At 39.0% G+C, this 10,272-nt stretch overlaps 1 protein-coding gene across 1 annotated transcript; it reads left to right on the forward strand.

Moving 5' to 3' along the window:
* Nucleotides 1-278: 278 nt before the first annotated feature.
* Nucleotides 279-10,021, forward strand: LOC134381740 (interferon-induced protein with tetratricopeptide repeats 1-like). The gene is made up of 2 exons (XM_063101583.1): nt 279-349; nt 8,665-10,021. Exons 1-2 carry the CDS (start codon nt 345-347, stop codon nt 10,019-10,021), a joined length of 1,362 nt encoding a protein of 453 aa, XP_062957653.1. The 5' UTR covers nt 279-344.
* The last annotated feature ends 251 nt before the right edge of the window (nt 10,022-10,272 follow it).

Genomic DNA, 10,272 nt, shown 5'->3' on the forward strand with positions numbered 1-10,272 from the left:
AGAGGAATTAGCACATGAAGAAATCTGATTTCACCAGCCTCCTCTCACCTAGTTTCCAAAACAAAACAAGGAAAGCAATCACTGTTTTAAGTTTCTTTTTCCTCAAGCAGGAACTCTGCCAGTTAGTTTCAGTTTCCGATTTCAGTTTCCACCTTGGCTTCCAACTTCTAATTGGAAAGACACAACCATAGCTAATATCATCACTTGCTCTTTAGCTCCCTTGCGTAGCCCTGTCCTGGAGCTGAAACTCATCTGAAAATACACTAGGCAGACTGGCCAGATCTCAGAGGAGCCCATCTGGCTAAACAAAACACTACAGAACTGCTGCCTAATTTACAGCAACTATGAGGTGAGGGTTTCTCTGCTTCTCTGCCATTATGTCTAAAGTTTTGGAAAAAATGTTAATTAAATACTATCGCAACGGGTTTGGTCCCAGTAAGGTCAAATTTCCTAACTTTTCTATGTGAGTATCTGCTTATGGACTGAATGTGTGTGTGTGCATGCGCGTGCACATTGAAACACACATAAAATGTATTATAAATGCAGGCATTTTTATTTTTGTTAGCATCAGCCTGAGGAAGCTCACCTCATGCTACAGCCCAAAGAAGAGAAGGAAAATGGGAAAAGAGTCTTGCAGGAAGGGAGAAAATGATCCCAAACTTGGTTATTCTTTACCCCCAGATTCACTTCTGTTTGATCCGGGGAAGCAATGAACAGCTTGTCTGGGTAGAGACAGGGCTTTCTGTTGACTCCTCACCAGGGAGACTAAGCAGGTCCCACAGGGCCCTGTAAGCCACAGTCAGGGGCTTCTCAGATGTCCTGGGGGAAATATTGCGGGGCGGTAGTAGGAGAAGCTCACAGCCTTCCTCTGTAGGCGTCTGGTCTCACTTTCTGTGTTGCTGGGCTCCTGTGTCAGGCCTTCTCAGTCTGACTGGATTTGAAGTTAGCAGACGACCCCTTCTCTGGGGAATCCAGGCTGTCAGCAGATCCCTGACCTCCTCCTTCCCGTGGGTCTTGCCTGGAGTTCTGTGCTTGGGAACATCCACATTTTCCTTACTTAAGGGGTTTAATGTGGGAATTTCTATATTGTTCTCTCTGAAACTTCCTTCAAATAATCCCTAATATCAGCAAATTATAAAAACTATTAAATAATATTGACTTGAAAATTTTTCCTCAGTGCTCCAGTGGGCAAAATTTTGAAGGGGCAAAAGTTCTAAACACTACACAATTACAGGCCTGTAATCAACCCTCCTCTAGAAACAGGTAGAGTTGTCACTGATAATTAAAGTAATAACAACAACAACAAATGTTATAGAAGTAGCTATCACTTCCGGAATACTTGCTAAGTGCCAGCCTGGCTTCTAGAAGTAGTATGTAAATTATTACATTTAATTCTCAAAAGAAACCTATGGAACAGGGACTCTTGTACTATCCTGATTTTGCAATAAGGAGTTTTAGATTAAAAAATGTTAAGATCACACAGACAATAAGTGGTAGAGCCGAGATATGAACCAGAGTGTCTAAATTCAATGATAGTTTATGAAACCTTAAACCAATGTTTCCCAAAGGGTGGCAGAGGGGGTTTATGAAATCATTTCAGATGGCATACTAATTAGCTTCTATGTTTATTTCAACATGCACTAGGAACAATATTCTATTCAGGTTAGGGATATGATTTTTTATCGTGATAAAATTTACCATTTTAACTATCTTAAAGTAGGCAGTTTAGTGGGATTTAGGATTTTCACAATGTTGTTCAACCATCACCACTATCTAGTTCAAGAATATTTTTACCACTATGAAGAGAAACCCCACACCCATCAAGCAGTGACTCCCTACTCTCTCTTCTCCCCGGGCCCCAGCAACCATTCATCTGCTTTCTGCCTCTACATGTTTACCTGTTTTGGAGATTTCATGTCACTGGAAACATACAGTATGTGACTTAGTGAATTCTAATGATTTTATGTTGCCTCAGCATCTATTTTGAATCTAGGTTTAACATTGTCACACCAGAAGCAAGGCTTAGTCAACCATGACACAGTGTCTAGTTCTCTTCCCCCTCCTCCCAGTTCCTCAATGTAGTTGATCCAGATACCACCATCTCCCGGTTGACCACCTTCCTATGAGATAGCTAGATATGACTACGTGACTTGCCCCACTGACCCCCACACCCTGCATGGACTGGGCAGATATGCTGTAGTGACCCACTTGCTATAAACCCACCAACTAGAACTGTTCACAGAAAACCCACTCATGTAGTGCCCTGGAACCCAAGAAAGGCTTGGTCCCACAGCATCCTCTTTTTCTCTTGCTCCCCACTTGTTGATTGAGCATGTGGTTTAGTCCATTTTTGTAGCTATAACAGAAATACCTGAGACTGCGTGATTCATAAGGAAAAGAGATTTATTTGGCTAACGATTCTGGGACAGCTGCATCTGGCACGGGCCTCAGGCTACTTCTGCTCATGGCGGAGAGTGGCAGGCAGCTGGCGGGAACAAGCAGATCACATGGTGAGAGGAAGCAAGAGAGAGAGAGAGAGAGAGGAGGTGCCAGGGTCTTTTTAAGGAACGAGCTCTCGCAGGAACTGATAGATCGAGAACTCACTCATTAATCCCCCCTCCCCCAGGGAGAGCATTAATCCATTCATGAGGGATCCGCCCCCATGACTCCATCAGTTTCCAGCACTGCCACATGGGGGATCAAATTTCCACATGAGTTTTGGAGGGGACAACACATCCAAACTCCATCAGCATGTGTTTCCCCAACAGCTTTCTCTTTCCCATTGGCCCTGGAAGGGATGCTGCCCTCTGCTCTTTGGGGTCTATAAGTCACAAACTGCCCGTGTTATTTCATGTGTGTTTTCAGTTGCTTCCTCTGTGTCTCATCTGACCAGTACACACTCAAATCTAACTTCTTTCCAGGTCAGGGCTCTCCTAGAAAGAGGCTATCTTGGTAGGAATAAACTAAACACAGGGCAGACAAGAGCCACAAGGGCATTCACCAGTACAAAAAAGTTTCCTAAGAGAGACACACCTGGTAATGGGTCAGACAGACCCTTAGGCATTAGCCATCCACCAGGAAAAAGAAGTATCCTATGGAAGGCACAATGTAAATATCCATGATCACCTCCCCTGGAGCCCCACGAGAGCAGGGCTAGAGTTTGTAGCAAATTTCATGACAGAGATCTTTAGACCAAATTAGGAAAAATGAAAAAAAAAACAGAGAGAGAGAGAGAACTATGACAGTGGCCTTTTGTGTCTGGTTTCTTTCATTTAGCATAATGCTGTCAAGATTAATCCATGTTGTAGCATGTATCAGAACTCCATACGTTTCATGGCTGAAGAATATGCTGTCTTATGAATATACGACATGTTGTTTGTCCTTCATCAGTTGATGAAAATTGGAGTTGTTTCCACCTTTTGGCTATTGTGAATAGTGCAACAATGAACATCTGTGTACAAGTTTTTGTTTAAACAGCTGTTTTAAATTATTTTGAGTATATACCTAGCTGTGCGGTACACCCAGAAATATATACCCAGCAGCGGGTCATATGGTAGTTTTCCGTTTAACTTGCAAAGGGACCTCCAAACTGTTTTCCACAGCAGTTGCACCGTTTTACATTCCCACCAGCAATGTATTAGGATTCCAATTTCTCCATACCCTTGCCGACACTTGTTCACTTGTTCTTTTCCTTTTTTTACTTGCTGCTATAGCCGACTTAGTGGGAGAGAAATGGTACCTCATCATGGTTTGATTTGCATTCTTCTGACCACTAATGATGTTGAACTTATTTTTATGTGTTTGTTGGTCCTCCCTGACTCTTCTTCTTTGGAGAAAGGAATACTCAATTTGTTTGCCCATTTTTTTAACTGGGTTGCTTGTCTTTTTGTTGTTGAGCTATAAGGTGCTTACATACATTTCTCAATACTTGTATATCACAAACAAACATAGACCTAAGGGCTCGGGTCTTTCCGCAGTAAAAAATAATGTTTTGGATGTGTCTCTGCAGCTCACTTTTCTCAATTAAGTATATATTATGAAAGTCCTTCAAACTCTTACTGGTTTGGATCTAATTCATGCAGTCCACTAGCTGCATAGAATTTTGTGGTGCTGATATAGCAAAATTTGTTTAACTATTCCCTATTGATATTTCCATTTTGTTGCTAATGAATACAATGTTGTAATGAACATTCTTGAACATACATCCTTAAGTACTGGTGTTTTTAATCTGGGAAATACAAAGGTACTTCAAAAAGCTTTTGGAAAAATAAAATTAAAAGATAACACAAATTTTTCTATGAAATTTTTGAAGATCCCTCACAGATTCTAAGAAGTGGAATTACTTTGTTGAATAAAACGTGTACTTTAATGACTATTATCAGATTGATCTTCATAAAAGCCATAACGATTCATGGTTGCAGAATTTGTATCCTCATCCATTTAAACAGTTGCCAATCTGAGTGGAATAAAGTCATAAACCACTGTTTCTTTAAATTGCATTTCCCGAGTGGCTAGGGACTTAGAGCATCTTTTTTCATATTTACTGGCTATTTGTATTTGCTCTCCCACAAATTACCTATTCATATAGATTTCTGTTGTTCTGTTGAACCATTACTGATCTGCAAAATTTTCAGAATCAGAACCTTCTCCATCTCTATTACACATATTTCCCACATTCTTTTTATTTTTCTATTCACCTTATTTAGAGCACCCTTCACATAAATATGTTTCAAAATGTTTTATTAAGGTAAAATATGCATAATATAAATTTATCATATTAACCTTTTTTTTGTGCAATTCTATCACATTCAGAACACTCACTTTATCGTGTAATGATCATCACCATATACCTCCACAACTTTTTCATTTTCTCAAATAGAAACTCTGTACCCACTGAACACTAACACCTGATTCCCATCTCCCCGACAGCCCCTAGTAATCACCTTTCCACTTTCTGTCTCTATGACTTTGACTACTCTAGGTACCTCTTATCAATGGAATCATACAGTATCAGTCCTTTTGTGACTGGCTTATTTCCCTTAGCATATTGTCTTTGAGCTTTGTCCATGTTGTAGCATGTGTCAAAATATCCTTTATTTTTAAGGCTGAATAATATTCGATTGTATATATATACCACATTTTGTTTATCCATTCATCCATTGATGAACATTTGGGTTGCTTCCATCTTTTGGCTCTTCTGAATAATGCTGATATGAACATGGATATATAAGTGTCTGTTTGAGTTCCTGCTTTGACTTCTTTAGGGTATGTACTAACTCCCAAAAGTAGAATTGCTAGATCACGTGGTAATTCTAAGGTTAATTTGTTGAGGAATTTTCATAGCATTTTCTACAGCAGCTGTCCCATTTTACATTCAAACCCACAGTGCACAACAATGCCAATTTCTCCACATCCTCGCCAATACTTAGTTTCTGTCATTTTTTTAATAGCCATCCTAATGGGCATGAAGTGGCATAACACTGTTGTCTAGAATTGTATTTCCCTAATGATTAGTGATGTTCAGCATTCTTTGATGTGCTTATTGGTCATTTGTGTATCTATTCAAGTCCTTGGCCCATTTTTAAATCAGATGTTTGGATTTTTGTTGCTGAGTTGTAGGAATTCTTTATATATTCTGGATATTAATCCCTTATCAGATACATGATTTGCAAATATTTTCTCTCTTTCTGTGAGTTGTCTTATCATTCTGTTGATAATCTTCTTTGACGCACCAAAGTTTTTAATTTTGTTGAGGTCCAACTTATCTATTTTTACAGTTGTTGCCTGTGATTTTGGTGTGGTATGCAAGAAAACATTGCCAAATCCAATGTCATAAAGATTTTCTCTTATGTTTTCTTCTATAAATTTATAGTTTTCGGTCTTACATTTAGGCCTTTGATCCATTTTGTGTTCATGATTGTGTACAGTGTAAGGTAATGGTCTAACTTCATCTTTGTGCATCTGGATATCCAGGTTCCTCACACCATTTGTTGAAAAGACTGTCCTTTCTCCATTAAATAGTCTTGGCACTCTTGTCAAAAATCATTTCACCATTGTTATGAACTAAATTATGTCTCCCTGACCCCAAATTCAGATGTTGAAGCCTTAACTCCCAACATGATTGTATTTGGAGAGAGGGCCTAAAAGAAGATAATAAAGGCCAAGTGAAGTCATAAGGGTGGAACCTTAATGGGTGGAGCCTTAAGAGGTGGAGCCTATCGGGCTGGTGTCCTTGTAAGAATAAAAAGAGACACCAGAGATCTCTCCATGTCTCAAACAGAGACTTATATACCTATGTTCATATTAGCATTATTCACAATAGCCAAAAGACAGAAGCAACTTAAGTGTCCATCAATGGATAAAAAAAACAAAATGAAAATGTGATATGTATTTCCCAATTTTGATATTATACTATAGTTGTATAAGATATTATATGTGTTTGTGTGTGTGTGTGTGCATGTGTGTACATATGCATATTATTCAGCCTTCAAAAGAAAGGACATTCTGACACATGCTACAACATGGATAAACCTTGAAGACATTACGCTAGGTGAAATAAGCCAGCCACAAAAGGACAAGGAAAGGCCATGTGAGGATGCTGCAAGAAGGTGGCCACCTGCAAGCCAGGGAGAGGGTCCTCACCAGGAATCAAATTGGCCATCTCCTTGATCTGGGACCTCTATCTTCCAGAACTGTGAGAAAATTAATTTCTGTTGCTTAAGTCTACGGTATTTTACGACAGCCTGAGCTCACTAATACAACCATATGTGTGAGGGTTTATTTCTGGGCTCTTCTATTCTATTGCATTGGTCTCTGTGTCTGTCTTTGTGCCAGTACCACAGTGTTTTCATTAGTGTAGCTTCATCGAAGTTTTGGAATAAAGACATGTGAGACATCCAACTTTGTTCTTCTTTTCAAAGATGTTTCAGCTATTTGGGAATCCTTAGATTCTACGTGAATTTTAGGATGAATTTTTTTATTTCTGCACAAAAGTAATTTTGATAAGGATTGGATTAAATCTATAGATCACCTTGGGTAGTACTGACATCTTAACAATATTAAGTCTTCCAAACCATGAACACAGGATGTCTTTCCATTTATTTGTGTCTTCTTTAATTTCTTTCAGCAATGTTTTGTACTATTTCATGTACAAGTCTTTTGCCTCTTTGGTTAGATTTATTCCTAAATATTTTATTCTTTTTGATGCTATTGTAAATGGTATTGTTTTCTTAGTTTCCTTTTTGGATTGTTTATCATTAGTGTATAGAAACACAACTAATTGTTACATGTTAATTTTGAGTCATGCAACTTTGCTGAATTTACTTATCAAAATTCTAACAGTTTTTGTGTGGAATCTTTAGGGTTTTCTACACATAATAAGATCATGTCATTTGTGAATGGAGATCATTTAACTTATTCCTTTCAGTGTGGATATCTTTTATTTCTCTTTCTTATCTAATTGTTCTGACTAGGATTTCCAGTGGTGAGAGTGGGCATACTTACCTTGTTCTTAATCTTTGAAGAAAAGCTTTCAGTCTTTCACAATGAGTGTGATGCTAGCTAAATGTTAACATATGTGTGTTATTTGTATATGACCCGCATTGTGTAGAGGTAGTTTCCTTCTATTGCTAGTCTGTTGATTGTTTTATAAATAAAAAGTATTGAATTTGGTCAGATATTTTTTCTGTATCAATTGAAATGATCATGAGATTTTTCTCCCTTCTTTCTGTTCATGTGGTATATTACATTAGTTGATTTTCATGTATTGAACTCTCCTTTTGTTTGACATTCTCCATTTATATGACATTCTTGAAATGACAAAATTACAGAGATGAAAAACAAATTAGTGTTTTCCAAGGACTAGGGATGTTTGCGGGGTGCCGGTGAGGAGGTGACAGGTATAATTATAAAGGAATAGCATGAGGAAGATGTGGTGGTGGTAGAGTAGTTCTCTATATCGATGGAGGTGATGGTTCCATAGGTACACTCATGTGAACAAATTACATAGAATTATATACACATTGTTGTACCAATGTCAATTTCCTAATTTTGATATTGTACTATAGTTATGTAAGATATAATCATAGGGAGAAAATGGATGAAGGATACACTGGATCTTTGTATTGTCTTTGCAAATTTCTATGAATCTATAATTATTTCCAAATAACAAGTGAGAAAAAAAAAACTTTGTTCAAATATTATCTTTCTTAGGTGGTCTTAATTTATTGCATATAAGCAGAAGAGGGTCTTCAAGTCAACAATGCTTCCTAAGGCTCTGCATTTTTAACTGGTCTCAGCCTATTTATATAAACAGTAAAATAGAAAACTCTTATGTAGCACATAACATGCTCTAACTGCTTTATCTATATGGGTTAATTAATCCTCTCCAAGCCCAGTGTGATAAGTACTATTGTCATCTCCATTTTATAAATGGGACTCTGAAGCACAGCATGGTGATTTGACTAGAAAGTGCCAGAGTCAGAGAATGGGGCCAAGCAAACTGCAATCACAGTCCATGCGTATCTTAAAATCCAGGTAATGTAAAGAAACTAAAACAAAGTGTGTTCCTTTCAAGAATAAAAACGAAAGTACAAGGGGTTTTATCTGGCTTTTTCTTTTGGCTGTCCTTCAACTAACAAATAAAAACTGCTTTTGCATTTACAGTAAGAATGCTGATGATCATCAGGTCGAAGATAGGCTGAAGGAACTGAGATGTCACTTTACCTGGGGGCTGCTAATTGAAGAGAGTGCAATACCTGATTTAGAAAACAGGGTCTTGGAAGAGATTGAGTTCCTAGACACCAAGTACAATGTGGGAATACACAACATGCTGGCCTATGTGAAGCACCTGAAAGGCCAGAATGAGAAAGCCTTGGAGAGCTTGAAAGAAGCCGAAGACTTAATCCAGCGAGATCATGCCAACCAATCGGACATGAGAAGCCTGGTGACCTGGGGCAACTATGCCTGGGTGTGCTACCACCTGGGAAGACTGGCAGGAGCCCAGACTTACCTGGATAAGGTGGAGAGCACTTGCGAGAAGTTGGCAAGTCCTTTCCGCTATAGAATGGAGTGTCCTGAGATGGACTGTGAGGAAGGATGGGCCTTGCTGAAGTGTGGAGGACAGTATTATGAACGGGCCAAGGCCTGCTTTGAAAAAGCTCTGGAAGCAGACCCTGAAAACGCTGAATTCAGCACCGGGTATGCAATTGCCACTTATCGCCTGGATGGCTTTAATGCAGCAATAAAAGGCACGGAGGGGTGTTCTTTGCACCCCCTAAGGCAGGCGATCAGGCTAAGTCCAGAAGATGCATATATTAAGGTTCTCCTTGCACTGAAGCTTCAGGAAGTAGGACAAGAAGCTGAAGGAGAAAAGTACATTGAGGAAGCTCTGAACAACAAGTCCTCACAGACTTATGTCTTTCGATATGCAGCCAAGTTTTACCGAAAAAAAGGCTCTCTGGATAAAGCTCTTCAGCTCTTAAAAACAGCCTTGCAGGCAACACCCGACTCCGTCTACCTGCATCACCAGATAGGGTGTTGCTACAGACAACAAATGATCGAAATGAAGGAAGCTACAAAGTTGCCACGTAGCAGAGAGGATGAAGAAAATGCAGACAGAATGATGAGATTAGCCATATTTCATTTTGAACATGCTATACAGAAAAAGCCCACATTTACAATAGCGTATATGGATTTAGCCAACATGTATACAGAGCAAGGTGAACATCAAAAGGTTGAGGACACGTACCGGAAAGCACTCACCCTGCATGATGGTAATAAGAGCCTATTGCAGGAGGTCCATTATCGTTACGGCTACTTTCTGCAATGTCACAAGCAATCTGACAATGAGGCAATTACCTACTATTTAAAAGCACTATACATAGAACCACAGTCAAATGCTAGACAAAAAATTCTCCGTGCTTTAGAGAAGTCGGTTAACAGAGTTCATCAGAATAAATCTGATGTGGAGAGTTTAAATCTCCTTGCACTCATGCACAGATTGAAAGAGGGAAGAGAGTGAAGCTCTGATGTCCTAGGAGAGACCCTGCACCTGGATGCTGGCCTGAGGCCTGTCTTTAGAAATATTAAATGTTAACATATCTAAATCTACCATCATACAGATCTTTCCTCATTAGTGTCTTCAAGAAGGTATGACAGGACAGATCACAAAAGAGTTGGGTGGCACATAGCACAGTTGCCTCAACTCCCCTTTTTGGCTAATGTACAGCATCCTTCTGAAGGGGAGAAAAACACAAATAATTTCTTTTCTCA

The sequence above is a fragment of the Cynocephalus volans genome, chromosome 7, assembly GCF_027409185.1.
Source record: "Cynocephalus volans isolate mCynVol1 chromosome 7, mCynVol1.pri, whole genome shotgun sequence".
NCBI lineage: Eukaryota > Metazoa > Chordata > Mammalia > Dermoptera > Cynocephalidae > Cynocephalus > Cynocephalus volans.